The following is a 15,011-nucleotide window of genomic DNA, read 5'->3' as shown; positions in this document are numbered from 1 at the left end:
TCATGTGTTACTTTCAGAGATTCCGTATAGGTGTGGGAGACAGCAAAGATTAAAGCACAGAAATAAATCCATAGTGCTGTTCCTATGCCCCTTTGTAAAATATCTCAGCAGTGTTTATGTTGTGCTGGTACCTAGGTGTTAAAATATTTTTTCTATTTTTACTTTAAACATATGTTTAAAGTATACTCAACAGCTTAAAATATACTCAACAGCTAATGGTTATTAATATGCCAGATATTTTCACTTGGTGATATTATTACCTCTATTGAGCATGTGAGGAAATATCAGTGCAACTAAGAAGTTATGTAAATCGTGAGAGAAATATTTCTGAAACTAGATAAAGGCCTAAATTGGGGATATGTAATTCTAAGATATAGCTAATCAGTGCCCTATAGATTCTAAAGTGTTTTCTTCTCCCTGTTCACCATCAGCATATTCTCCTGCATTTAGAAAGTCTAAGGTGTCTGTAATTCTAGTAGACAAAGAGAGACTGAGTAGAGGCAAAAGCTCTTTATTAGTATCCTAAATATAATCAATGCTTACTATGAACAAGAAGATCTGGGGAGAGATAAAAGGATAACTCTCAGCTTTTGAGTTAGGTCATTGAGGAAAATAATTATTAAAATATGTGCAAAATAAAACTTTGGGTAATTTTGTCAAGCCATATACGAATCACAAAATTTTGTAAATTTTCTATCATTATCATGTACTGTTGTAGAATGAATACCTCCATGAAGATGTTGATGCTAGAGTTATTGAATACGAAGATAACCGGCCCCTCTTAGATATATTTCTGCAGAAGCCAATGGGTTTGCTCTCCCTGCTTGATGAAGAAAGTAGGTTTCCCAAAGCCACAGACCAGACTCTCGTAGGTGAGTTTTGAATCCACTATGTCGTCACAGACTTTCTTTATACACTCGTGTAATCCTGGCTGATATATTAAGGTTTTCTCAGTTGTATTGGGGAAAAAAATATTTATCAAGCAGCCTGCATATGTAAATTTAAAATAATAACTAGACCAGTGAATATTTATAATAGAACAAATTTTTTAATGATAAACAATTTTCAATATTGGTCTACTCTTACCATATAAATGAAATACCTGATTGGTCTTCTCTTCCGTATAAATAAAATACCTGAGTATTTTATTTTAGAAATGATCTTACAAATTGATCTAAGCCCAGGGCCAGATAGCACACAGCAGGTAAGGTGCTTTTCTTGCACTTTCATGGCACCATAAATGGTACCCAAGCTGCCAGGAGTGATCTCTGACTGCAGAGTTAGGAGTAAACCCTGAGCACTGCTGGGTGTGGCCCTAAAACAAACAAAGAGAAATGATCCAGCCCCAAATTCGATGCTGTAGGGTACTCTAGAATTTGAAAGATATAGCACTGTGAAAGAAATCAGTTGTTCTATTGCTAATCTAGTAATTCATCTAATAGAGCCAAATAAACTTAAATACCTGAACAATTTCTAAGTTTTACCACATTAGTGAATGTCCATGGTATTACTGGATTGTCAAAGAAAGATTAGATTAATTCTGTTTTTTGTTTTGTTTTTCTTCATTTTACTTTATTTTTTTTATTTTTGTTTGAAAAGAATAGATATGTATATACATGGCTTCGATCATCTCAAATTATGAAAATATAGGTGATGAGATAGTACAGTGGCTAGGACACTTGACTTGAATGTGCCCAACTCGAGTTTCATCCTGGCACCACATATGAACCCCTGAGCACTGTCCATAAATATTTATGGTCCAGGAAATATTATAGAAATTTGGGTGCATACCTTGCCTGCACCTGAGCTGGGTTCCCATCTCCAGCACTACATGGTCCCTAAAGCATCATCAGGCATTGCCCTGTAGGACCCCAGGAGCTGCTGGCGTGGCTCTGATGGTCTCTGCATCAGAGGCCCCACCTCCTCAGACTGCGGCTTCAACAGAATGGCTTGGTGGGCAACTGAGGAGAGTTGCCCTGGACCCCCAGAGCACCCTTTGAGAGACCTAATTTTAAAAAATTAAAATTTAGTTTTAAATACCTTATTACTGAGAGTCAGAGAGACAGCATAGGGGGTAAGGTGCTTGCCTTGCATATAGCTGACCCAGGTTCAATCCTTGGCACCCCATATGTTCCCTGAGCACTATCATGAATGATTCCTGAACAGTATCCCCTGGGTCACCGGGTGTGGCCCCCAAAAACAAAATTTAAAAAGCCCTATTTTTTTAAGCTGAATTCTACATTATCAGATATTTCAGATTTTAAATGTGTAAACCCCACACTTCCTGAGGGTAGGAGTTAATTAGTTATTTTTTTAAAAAGACATTTCCTGGAATTTTAGCTTTCCCTTTTCTTTCATTTATTTTTGTTGTACTTTATTTTATCAAATTTGTGTTGTTGTGTCCTTCAGAATCATTGATTGATTCTTTCTCTAATCAGACAAGATTCTAGGTGGAAAAGAAAACAACTCCACAGTTTGGGAAAATGTCATTTCATAGTAGTCACTTAATTTTAACTAAAGATGTTTTTCTTGGATAACAAGTTCTCATAGAGTTTCATAATGACTCTTTATGATTATGTTTCACATGCCTGTATTGCTACATAAAACTCTTGTTTTCACTGTATGCTTTCCTTTCAATGGTGAAAGATTATTCTGCCAATCAATATTTTTGATGCTCTCTTTCATATTTAATATTGGACTTCATATTTTGATCTTGCAGAAAAATTTGAAGACAACCTGAAATCACAGTACTTCTGGAGGCCCAAAAGTTTTGGAATTAGTTTTGGAATTCATCATTATGCAGGAAAGGTAAGCACTTTAGAGATTTAGGATCAAGTTTCTCTTTATCCTTTCATCAAGTCATTTTTCCAGAGAAATTTTCACTAAGAAGCTAAGAGGGAACGGGAGCAATAGTAGAGTGGGAAGGATGTTTCCTTGCACATGGTGGACTGGGTTTGATCCCCAGCACTCCATATGATCCTCTGAGCCTACCAGAAGTGATCCTGAGTGCAGAGCCAGGAGTAAGCCTTGAGCACATATAGGTGTGACTGCCCCCCAAAAAAAGACAGAAAGAAAGGGAGGGAGGGAGGGAGGGAGGGAGGGAGGGAGGGAGGGAGGGAGGGAGGGAGGGAGGGAGGGAGGGAGGGAACTGAGAAAATGAAGAAAAAATAGGACAAAGGTTTAAGTTCTTAACATCTGCTTCTGGGTGAGATTGACTGTGACTACTTACTGACCTTTTCTTTCTTTTAATAATAGCTACAAATATTTTCCATTTCCTTTTGTCATTGCTGTGGTTGCAGTGATAGGGGTGGGACAGGGGTTTCCAGGCTCTTGGTTGCAATTTTCAAACAATTTTCGAAACTTGGCTGCAGTGCTCACCAGGCATATCCATCTGTAGTTGCATGAGTCCAATCAGAAGTATTTAACGAGAGTTGTTGTCATACTTGCCCATACTTGGGTGTGTGCCCAAGATTGAACACTTTGTGGCTGGGATCTTAGAGGAAGCACAGGGACCACACTAAATGCATGTGAGTAACACTGAGGATCAAATTCATGGTCTCACATTTGTAAGTCAGGCACTTTTAGTCACTGAGGCAACCCTAGGACCTTCTGGGAAATTTTAAAATATTTTTTTTGAGGCTTATCTCATCAATGCATCCTCAGTCTCTCCTATCCTGGTAAGAGAAGGTGCAAGGCTGGAGATGCAGTCAGATAGCTAAACTAACCTCATGGGAGGAATTGAAATGTTTATGCATTGATAGACACACATTCCCATGCCAAGAAAGCCTTAGATACATTGTCCTACACCAAGAGGATGTTTCTTTTCTTTTGTGTGGAAAATAAGAGTTTATTCCCTCACAATGATTTCATAAATGAGATCATCCAAGTCAAGAAAGAATGCAGAGAATGAGAAATACATGGGCAAAATAGCAAGATATAACCCCCAACATTCTTGTAGACTAGCAGTCCTTGTGTCACATGATTTCTCACTTGGAAATTATCAACCTTAAATTATTTTAGTTAAAGCTTCTGTCATAGTTTTCAGTACATGATTTCCCAAACAACACTCCTTTAAAATATCTGCTGTCAAGATGCCTTGCTGGGATCATGTTATAGTTGTCCTTAACTACTGTGTTATTGACTTGGCATGTTACAACAATGCCGGGGAGGCTTGAATAGTGAAGAAATCAAAGATACAGGAGGCTGCAGGGTTGGGTTCTAGTGAGATCTCTCATGACTTGCAGAGACAGTGACCTTTCCATCTCTCCATAGGGCCTTTTCTCTATGTACCTAAGAGGGCAGAAAATAAAAGAGGTTTGGCTTTATATTTACCTCTTCTTGGAGGATACTTATAAAACTTACAGAATTAGGATTCCACCCCTGGACTTCATTTAACCTTACTCATCTCCTGTAAGCTTGTATCTGAATACAGTCATATTAGGGGTTAGGATTTAAACATACCAATTTTGGAAAGCCATGGTTCATTCCTTAATGATAACATTACTGGATCTTCCTACAGAAATCTCTGGTTCACAGACTCACATGCTGGGGGAAAGACAGCTCTATAGCTGTCTTTACTTGGGAACACCAAGTTAAGGGTGTTTGGAGGACCCGCCGAATGTAGACTATAGATCAAACACAATGGCCACTCAGTGCCTCTATTGAAAACCACAACAGCCAAATGGAGAGAGAGAACAAAATGGAATGCCCTGCCACGGAGGCGGGGTGGGGTTGGCGAGGATAGAGTGGGGGTGGTAGAAAGGATACTGGGATCATTGGTGGTGGAGAATGGGCACTGGTGGAGGGATGGGTACTCGATCATTGTATGACTGAAACTTAATGTTACTGTACCCCATAGTGATCACTAATTAAAAAAAAAAAGAAAGAAATCTTTGGCTCAAATTTATCTTTATAAAGTCATAAAATTATTTAGAAGTACCAGAAACGTGAACACCCATTTGGTATTTAGACCACAGCACTATTAAAACTATCAATTTATCGATTTGGCCAACTCACTGTGGGTGAATGAACGATCACAGTAGTGAAGAGGCACTGTGGGTGAATGAATGGCCATAGAAGTGAGAAGATGGGTAACCCTCAGGTGTTTCTTTTATGACAACCTCTGCCCTCCAAACACACATACACACCAAAAAAAAAACATCACATTTCCAACTAAATTGATGAGAGGAATTAAACTTCTCTGGCCACTGTAATCTAAGTAAAATCAGTGAGATTAAAATATTTTTCTGACAAGATATATTGTAAACCTAGAGAGTTGGGGGGATAGAGAAGAGACCACACTCTGGAGGATAGAGAAGGGACCACTATGACAACAATAATTGGAAATGATCACTCTAGATAAGAACTATGTGCTGAAAGTAGGTAAAGGAACAAACATGATAACCTCCCAGTACCTGTATTGCAAGCCATAATGCCCAAAAAGGGGAGAGAGAGAGAGAGAGAGAGAGAGAGAGAGAGAGAGAGAGAGAGAGAGAAAGTGCCTGCCAGAGAGGCAGGCTGAGTCCGCTGAGGATGGAAGGAGTGAGTGATGGGGGATGGGAGGGAAACTGGGCTGAAGACATTTGTAGTGCGAAATATACACTGGTGGAAGGATGGATATTGGAACATTGTATGACTGAAACCCAACCAGTTTTGTAACTGTGCATCTCAAGTGATTCAATTTTTTTAAAAAAAGTTTATACTGAAGAACTCCAACTGAGTTGTAGAGTCTACCTCTGTAAATCTTTATTTCTGTTGCTGAACACAGAATAATATACAACCTCTGGTAATGAGAATAAAAATGTGTAGTCGAAATAACATCTGCAGTTATATGTTCATTGGTGCACTGTTTGCAATAGCCAAAATCTGGAAAAAACCCGAGTGCCCGAGAACAGATGACTGGTTAAAGAAACTTTGGTACATCTGCACAATGGAATACTATGCAGCTGTTAGAAAAGATGAAGTCATGAAATTTGCGTATAAGTAGATCAACATGGAAAGTCTCATGTTAAGTGAAATGAGTCAGAAAGAGAGGGACAATATAGAAAGACTGCACTCATCTGTGGAATATAAAGTTACAGAATGGGAAACTAACACAAGAGTAGTAGAGATAAGATAAGATAAAAGAGATTAGATAAGAGTAGTAGAGATAAGATAGGAGGTCTGCCCACAGCTTGGAAACTGGCCTCACATGCTGGGAGGAAAGGCAGCTGAGACAGAGAAGGAAAAACCAAGTAAAGGATGTTGGGAGGACCTATTCGGGCTGAAAGATGCATGCCAAAAGTAGACCATAGACCAAACATGATGGCCGCTCAATACCTCTATTGCAAACCACAACACCCAAAAGGAGAGAGAGAGCAAAAGGTAATGCCCTGCCACAGAGGCAGGGCGGGGTGGTGGGAGGGATGCTGGGACCATAGGTGGTGGAAAATGGGCACTAGTGGAGGGATGGGTACTCGATCATCGTATGACTGAAACACAATAACGGAAGTTTGTAAGCCTGTAACTGTACCTCACGGTGATTCACTAAAAAAATAATAAAAATTAAAAACGACAGTAACATTGATTGTGATAATAATGATAGAATATTTGATCTACAGGTCCTCTATAATGCAAGTGGGTTTTTGGCTAAAAATAGAGACACTCTTCCAACTGATATCGTGCTACTTTTGAGATCTTCAGAAAACAGTGTGATTCGGCAGCTTGTCAACCAGCCACTGTCCAAAACAGGTGAGCTGAGATCATGGCCTGTGACTGAGAGGGTTCCTCAACCAATACTGTGGTTTAATCTCTGATTTTCATGAGCATAATCCTCAATTTTTTGTAGTGGTTTACTTTCAGCTCCCTGAATATTCGATTATTAATATTCTCTGCCCAGATTATAAGAAAATAATAAAATATAAAAAGCTAGGTTTACGGGGCTGGAGCAATAGCACAGCAAGTAGGGCGTTTGCCTTGCACATGGCTGACTAGGGTTCAAATCCCAGCATCCCATATGGTCCCCCGAGCACCGTCAGGAGAAATTCCTGAGTGCATGAGCCAGGAGTAACCCCTGTGCATCTCCAGGTGTGACCCAAAAGGTTAAAAAAAAAAAAAAAAAGCTAGGCTTTCATTAAATGGTGATCCTACATACATACTATAAAAGCATGCTCACCTGCAAAAATTTAGAATTATCTACTGTTTCAGACTTGATTGACTCTGAAAAGTTCTAAAGATCAGTGGCTCTTTTTTATTGCTTGAAAACTTGTATACTTTTTTTTACCATGACTGTGTAGTTGAATTTAAATAGAAAACTACATTTGAATTTAAATAGAAAAATTGCTATTTGTTTTTTAATTGGAGTTTAAAATTTCTGCTTTTCCTTAATAGTTTTATTGAAATAAACTGAAATACAGTAAATAATATTTTGACAGTAAAGGTTGATGCATTTTAATTGCATAAACACCCAAAAACTATCACCATAATCATTAAGTAGCATATTCATCACCTTGAAATTATCTTTTTTCATCACCCTTTGTTCTCCTTTCCTCCATTCCTCCCTGTCCTGTTCCAGTTGTTCTTGTACCATTTATTGAAAAGATGTTTTGCTTCTTCAGAATAATACTATTGTTGAAAAACAGTGGACTATATAACTCCAGAATTACTACTAAAATCTATTCTTTGTCACTGACATTCATTTTTATGTCAGTACCACACTTCTTGATTATTATAGCTTTACTTTTTTTTTTTTTTTTGGTTTTTGGGTCACACCCGACGATGCACAGGGGTTATTCCTGGCTCTTCACTCAGGAATTACCCCTGGTGGTGCTCAGGGGACCATATGGGATTCTGGGATTAGAACCCGGGTCGGAGATTATTATAGCTTTACTTTTAAAGCTTTAAAATCATATAGTTTGTTAACCCCAATTTATTCTGCTTTTATACTATTATTCAATTACAATTCCTTTGCTTTTCCATATAAATTTTATAATGAATTTGTCCGTTTCTACCTTAAATTCTGTTGATATCCTTATTGAAATGCAATGCTTTTTGTAACTATCCTGTTGATACACTTACATGAATTTTTAAAGACCTTCATTTGACTTGTAAAGAATTTGATGACTAGGGGCTGGAGCAATAGCACAGTGGGTAGGGCATTTGCCTTGCACGCAGCCAACCCGGGTTCGATTCCTAGCATCCCATATGGTCCTTTGAGCACCGCCAGGGGTGATTCCTGAGTGCAGAGCCAGGAGTAACCCCTGTGCATTACCAGGTGTGACCCAAAATGCAAAAAAAACAAAACAAAAACAAAAACAAAAAGAATTTGATGACTAGTGTTTAATTTATTAAATTAAAATTACGAATTCTTCATATATATATATTTTAGTTTTCAAATGAACTTAAAACTTTGGCTCTCTTTTGGCTGGAACAAAGAACAGTATCCGCTAAACTTGGGTCTAGCCTCATTAATGTGCTTATTGGTGTATATTCTGTGTGTCCATCACACTTTCAAGAAATCTTTAACTTTTCCTGGTCATACTAAAACACAAAGACAAAAATAGTCTTTAACTCAGTGAACATCTTAAAGCTGTCCCTCTGACAATCAGCTATCATCTGTCTACTCGGCTGCGTTCAGCCAGTTCCACACCTGGAGTGAAGAGTGCTCTGTGCGTTTGCACAAAGCCACCACACACACACCACAGCACTTTTCCTGTAAGGAATGGGAAGAGCAGATACACTGCGGGCCACATCCCAGACACTGCGCCCCCTTCCTATGCTGGCCACATCCCAGACACGGTGCCCCCTTTCTCCACCATCCCCTCTGAGCTATTTCTTTGCAACCACAAAGACTATGAAGGATTCACTAAAACCCTGTCATCTCTACTTCACCAAATGAGGTGTGCTGACTGCACACCAAAGCCATAAATAGTAGCACATTACTATAAACCTGTTACCTTATCTTCAGCAGTAAAAAATGTGTTTTTATAAAGAGTGAGCATGAAGTAAAGTAATTGGTTTGCAATGATACTGAATTCAGGAGGCAGCTTGAAGGTGACTATTAGGTTGATAGCGCTGGCAGTGTGGCTTGGTTGAGATGAAGGACCTCAGTACAAGAGTCTGTGGTAACATTTTCAGGTGCCATTTGTGCCAGACATATTATCACGTATCATCAAAGCTCTCCGAGGCAGGGGCTGGAGCGATAGTACAGTGGGTAGGGCGTTTGCCTTGCATATGGCCAACCTGGGTTCGATTCCCAACGTCCCATATGGTCCCCTGAGCACCGACAGGAGTAATTCCTGAGTGCATAAGCCAGGAGTAACCCCTGTGCATCGCTGGGTGTGACCCAAAAAGGAAAAAAAAAAACTCTTCGAGGCAGACTATCATTTAGTTTCAATCTACGAATCTCTCATTTAGTGGACTGAAACTGAAACCTTCAAAGACCAATACCCAAGGTCTTACAATTCAAGGATTAGAATTAGAGTAGGTATTCAAATCCAGGCCTCCCTGGCTACCAAAGCTATAATTTCTTTATAACTCCATTTTTCATGGCCTTGAGTTGTATATATTTGTACAGACCTAGTACCAGGCACACTGTGCTCTGCACACATTATCAGGCACACATTACCAGAATTACTACATATATATAGGCATTAGAAGGAAATCCAAAACTCGATGCTATCTGTCTCCAAGTTATAATTTTTATCTGAATTTAAAATTTTTACATTATATCACTGCATTCTAAAATTTTGGATGAAGTTAACCAATCATGTGCATATAACTACTGTGGGATCAGCCATTCTTATTTCTGCATTTAAGTAAATGGGGGAGATCTCACCATTAAGACCTCTAAAAGGTACATTAATTTTATCTACATTCCTGTAGGTAATTTGCCACATTCTAAAACTAAAAACATAATAAACTATCAAATGAAGACTTCAGAAAAATCCACATATGCTACAAAGGTAAGAAAATGAAATTTTCATGGCAATGGGTCTAAGAATCTAGCCCTCACAGTACCAGTAGATGTGAACTCCTAAGAGTGAACTGCCGTTTCTTTAGCTTCTCTCCTTTTAATCTTTCTTTTTTGTGTCTTAAACAGTTATTTGAGTTATGGTTGTGTTACTGCTAATCACCAAACAAATCATGCATTCTGACATAACTCTAACTCACACCAAGACCAATTGTGTATTAGTTAAAGCTCAGAGATGTGTTCTATGGATGATTGCTGAAGTTCCAGGAAGACTGTCAGAACAAAGACCTTAACATGAAAATAACACTTTGTTATTTCATATACTGGAATGCATACAGCCTGATAACCTGAAGGAAAAATCTTCATGGTTCTTGTCGATCAGAAACACAACCGAAGCCTCACTGTCTTCCTTGGTTTTCTTAGGCTGAAACTGGAGAAGCCACATCTCATGCCAGAGAGACAACGAACATGAAAACACAAACAGCTGCATCCTACTTTAGAGTAAGATATTAAGTGATAATTTATTGTGCTAAGGGACATCATTTGCTCTAAATGAGACAGATCAAAAGCTAATAAGTATTAGAGTACTGTATGCAAAAGAGAATCTTTATTATTCTATTTATTATTCTATTCTATTATTCTAGAATAGAATTCTAAAATAATAGAATTTTTGCTATTCCATAATAATTTTTATTATTCTATTTACTTCTTGTCCTATACAGGTTATTATAGATTGTATTGGGTTTTAAAAATAAACCTGTGGATTCTTTCACTTTGATATTTTTATCTGTAAAATCATTGTACACTAGGTCAATCTTAACAGAGGTCCATACCTGATGAAGATTTGCCCAATTTCCACTGGAATAAAATTCTAAAAGGGTTTGTAATTTGGTAGTGAAATAACTATGAATTTCCCCTCCCATGACCCTAGGGAAACATAGCAACATGCCCACTGGGATCTTGGTATGGATCAAGGTGAACTTTCTTCCTTGGATGATGTGGGTGAAGGAAGGTTTTGCTCTGAAGAACTCTCGATAACCCAGCCCCTAGTCTCAGTATTTATCTCTTCTGATAAAGTCATCATAAGCAGTCAATGAAAATGAAGAAAATTCCACCTAAGGCTTATAAATTATTAATAGTACAATTTAATGTGGAGGGATGGGTTAACTTGGCAGCTGGAGTGATAGCACAATGAGTAGGGCACTTGCTTTGCATGTGACCGACACAGGTTCAATCCCTGGCATCCCATACATTCCCCTGAGCCCACCAGGAGTTGTCTCTGAGTGCAGTCAACAGTCAGTCCTGAGCATCACCAAGTGTGGCCCAAAAACAAAAGAAAAAAGAAATAAATTGGATTAAATTTACTGTAAAAACTAAATCCATTCCCTACTAGAGCCCTGAAATACTTTTAAAAATAGCTGGGTGATTTTTTTTGTTTCTCTGTTTGTTTTTATAGAGTCACCATGAGATAGAGGGTTACAAAGCTGATTATTGTCCGGTTTCAGTCATAGAGTGTTCACAGAAACTATGGTACATCTATACAATGGAATACTATGCATCTGTTAGGAAAAAATGAAGTTATGAAATTTGTTTATAAATGGATAGACATGGAGGGTATCATGCTGAGTGAAATGAGTCAAATGGAGCAGGATAGACATAGAATGATTGGACCCATTTCTGGGAGATTAAAAAAAAACATACTATGAGACCAATACCTAAGAACAGTAGAAACACGGGCCAGGACCATTGGTCCACGGTTGGAAATCTGCCTCAAGTGCTGGGGGAGCTTTGTTTTTTAAATGTACATGCAGCAGATGGCGTGTGCTTAAACCACTTGAGTAGCACCTCGCCCATTTATATGCTTCGTATCTCACAGCGGCTGCTGATGCATTCACCTTACATCAGAGCCGAAGCCCAGCTGAATCTCTAGGAGTAGTTACAGTCAGATAGCTTCTGTTTGGAGTGAATTATGCAGGATCATTATCATACCACTGCTATTACCATCAAGTGCTGTGTGTAGGTTTAAACCATCAGTTCATAAAATTGTTTTACTCTGCAGGCTCAAGTAAAGAGTGGTAGAAAATCCAATATATGTATAGTGTATTCTTCAAGTTATTTTTCATTCTGCAGAGAATATAACACTCTCCCTTGTTCCTCAAGAAAACTTCCTTTGCAGTAAGCTCTTGCATAGACTGCCAGCAGGCACATACATCACCCCATATCTCCAGCACTGGCAGATGTTTGCATGACTAAAGGAATGATGATTCACAGATAAACGTAATGAAAGGAGTTCTACACTGGCTGACCCAGCTGTTTGCAGAAGATCACATCTGAGCCAAGCAAACCCAGAGCTTTGTCAGTTGCCCAATTCTATTATTTGGTTTTCAAAAGCTTGTAACTACAGGCTTTTCTGTTTCCAACCCTAAAAGGGATCCAGTTATAAACAGTATGTCCTTTTTTTAAAAAAACTTTGCCAAGAAATAGTGAATTATAATCCTGATCTTTAATATCCTAATTTTCTGGGGTTCCAGATCACCCCCGTCCCGTCATCCAGGAATTGCCTATTACAAGACATTGCGACAGAACACTATTTTTTATCAGTTTGTGATTATCAGAACTATAAAATAAATGAGAAAACAAACTAGAGCAGACTAGAGTTTGGATAAGATTCATTTATTTGTAATGCCTACACCTATAAATTAAACTGCATGGATTTATCAGTCCTTGTGGTCAACTATATGATTCTAACAGGAATTAAAGTGGTTGCACTCATAATTTTTATGAAGAATTAGATTTAAAAAATTAATGATAGAATCAGAAAGCCACGTGGTACCTAAATATTAAAAATTTTCAAGTATCCCCGAGTGGATATAATTACAAACTATGAGAAAATAATCTTATCTACTAATTAAAGTTACCCCAAGAATTTATCTTTTTTATGCTGAGTCCCTAGTCCTTTGCATTTTAACAGTGAATCTGTATTAAATATGTTCTTAATTGATCTAGAGCAATAGTCCAGTGGGGAGGGCATTTGCTTTGCACTCACCCGACCAGGCTCTATCCCCAGCATCCCATATGGTCCCTTGAGCACCACCAGGGGTAATTTATAAGTGTAGAGCCAGAAGTAACCTGTGAGCATCACCACGTGTGACCCAAAAAGAAAAAAAATGTTCTAAATAAAATCCTCATCAATAAAGAATTCCCTTCATTTACTAATTATGAATTAATATGAGTATGTGTAGTGTTCAGAATATACTCTTATAATTGAAAGACCTATAAATGCATTTTTTACACCTATAAATTAAACTGCATGGATTTATCATACGTTTTAGCAGGAGACATTGAGGAATTAATTTTTCTTAAATATTCTAGTACTCCTTGATGGATTTGTTATCTAAAATGGCAGTGGGCCAGCCTCATTTTGTTCGTTGCATTAAGCCAAATAATGAACGTCAGGCAAGAAAATATGACAGAGGAAAAGTTCTGCTACAGCTTCGCTACACGGGGATTTTGGAAACAGCAAGAATTCGAAGGCTGGGATACTCACATCGCATACTTTTTGCAAACTTTATAAAACGGTATGTAGATTTTTTTCATCTTTCCTTATGGATCAGAAGGAAAACTAAGCCTGTCTGTTGGTGAAAGGTGACTGTTATAATTGAAAGTAGCTTCATTAGGGGGTTGGAAGTGGGAACAAATGCTTATGTATATTTCAAAATCCCATGTTACTATTAGTGAACAGCACAAATTATTACACATGAATGAGGAGGGGGTAATTAAGTATATAGAAAACATGTGAATACTTGTTTGGAATAGAGGAACTTCCGGAAATAAAAGGCTAAACCTTTTCTCTGCCACTAATTTGAAAGCTGTCATCCAAATTGGCAGAACCATAGGGAGACTGAACAACTTGCAAAGGCCCTGGGGAGGTGTAAATAGAACTAAATAACCCTCCTCTGCACTGCCTTACCTTTTGAACAAGCCTGCAGTTCCTGGTGCAGAATTCATCTGACCTTTTGTCAGTTCTATTGTGGATGAACTCTTCTATTTTGTAACCAAAAAAAAAATGATCTCTAAGGAGAACATGCAACATGAACTCGCCTTACACCATACACTGCCTTACTACAGATATTTATATGAATGAAGTCCCAAGGATACCACTTGAGTTAGCTCTAATTTTCTATAGGTACCTACTCACATTAGCACTGTCACACTGGAGTGATAGCACATCGGGTAGGGCATTTGCCAACCCAGTTTCAATTCCTCTGTCCCTCTCAGAGAGCCCAGCAAGCTACCTAGAGTATCTCACCCACATGGCAGAGTCTGGCAAGCTACCCATGGTGTATTCGATATGCCAAAAACAGTAACAACAAGTCTCATAATGGAGACGTTACTGGTGCCCACTCGAGCAAATTGATGAACAACGGGTGACAGTGCTACAGCGACAGTGCTACAGTGCTACCAACTCACAATGGTTTGGCTACTTAAACTCTAGTACAACCAGAACTTACAGAGGCCATTAATATAGCGAACTAGATACATACATATGCCTCGAAGTTAGAAAGCTCGGGTTTCAATCTCAATTCTGCCGCTTAGTAAATTTTAAAGTTACTTGAGTTCCATAAGCTTCAAGCCTTGGTCTTTCATCTGCATATTGGCATGACAAATAGTATCTACACTGAATGAGGTTATGAGCATCAAATGTAATTATATATTATATATGTATTTTATGAAACTCACTGATAAAACCAAATGTCATCAATAGATATCACTATTCTTAATATCAATAATATGTTTGACTCAACCCCAAGCTTCCATAATTGTTATCTACAATAAGAGAATATGGATGTGGTTAGGGGGTGTGCAGGCAAAGGGAAGACCCCAAAAGCTCAGAGGCATGAGTGAACATGGCTCTTTGAAAAGTTTAAAACACTCTTAAAACAGAGCGCACGCTTTCTCTGGTCAATGACAAAAGGTGAGGCTGCAAAGGCGAGTAGGGCTAGAGAGGAGAAGAGAACTTTCACAGGAATTATCAGACATGGCAATAACTTTAACTCACTTT

The 15,011-nt window shown here is 38.3% G+C and overlaps 1 protein-coding gene across 1 annotated transcript in view; it reads left to right on the top strand.

Moving 5' to 3' along the window:
- Positions 1 to 15,011, top strand: part of MYO3A (myosin IIIA) — a 188,925-nt gene that overhangs the window by 125,255 nt on the left and 48,659 nt on the right. The window contains exons 19-24 of the mRNA XM_004605494.2: positions 719 to 872; positions 2,720 to 2,808; positions 6,600 to 6,729; positions 9,862 to 9,941; positions 10,373 to 10,450; positions 13,322 to 13,527. Coding sequence (XP_004605551.2) covers positions 719 to 872; positions 2,720 to 2,808; positions 6,600 to 6,729; positions 9,862 to 9,941; positions 10,373 to 10,450; positions 13,322 to 13,527 — 737 coding nt within the window. The remainder of the gene's footprint in view (positions 1 to 718; positions 873 to 2,719; positions 2,809 to 6,599; positions 6,730 to 9,861; positions 9,942 to 10,372; positions 10,451 to 13,321; positions 13,528 to 15,011) is intronic.

This window comes from Sorex araneus, chromosome 9 (genome assembly GCF_027595985.1).
Source record: "Sorex araneus isolate mSorAra2 chromosome 9, mSorAra2.pri, whole genome shotgun sequence".
Taxonomy (NCBI): Eukaryota; Metazoa; Chordata; class Mammalia; order Eulipotyphla; family Soricidae; genus Sorex; species Sorex araneus.
The sequence above is the reverse complement of the archived record's forward strand: the minus strand, read 5'-3'. Positions and strand labels throughout refer to the sequence as shown.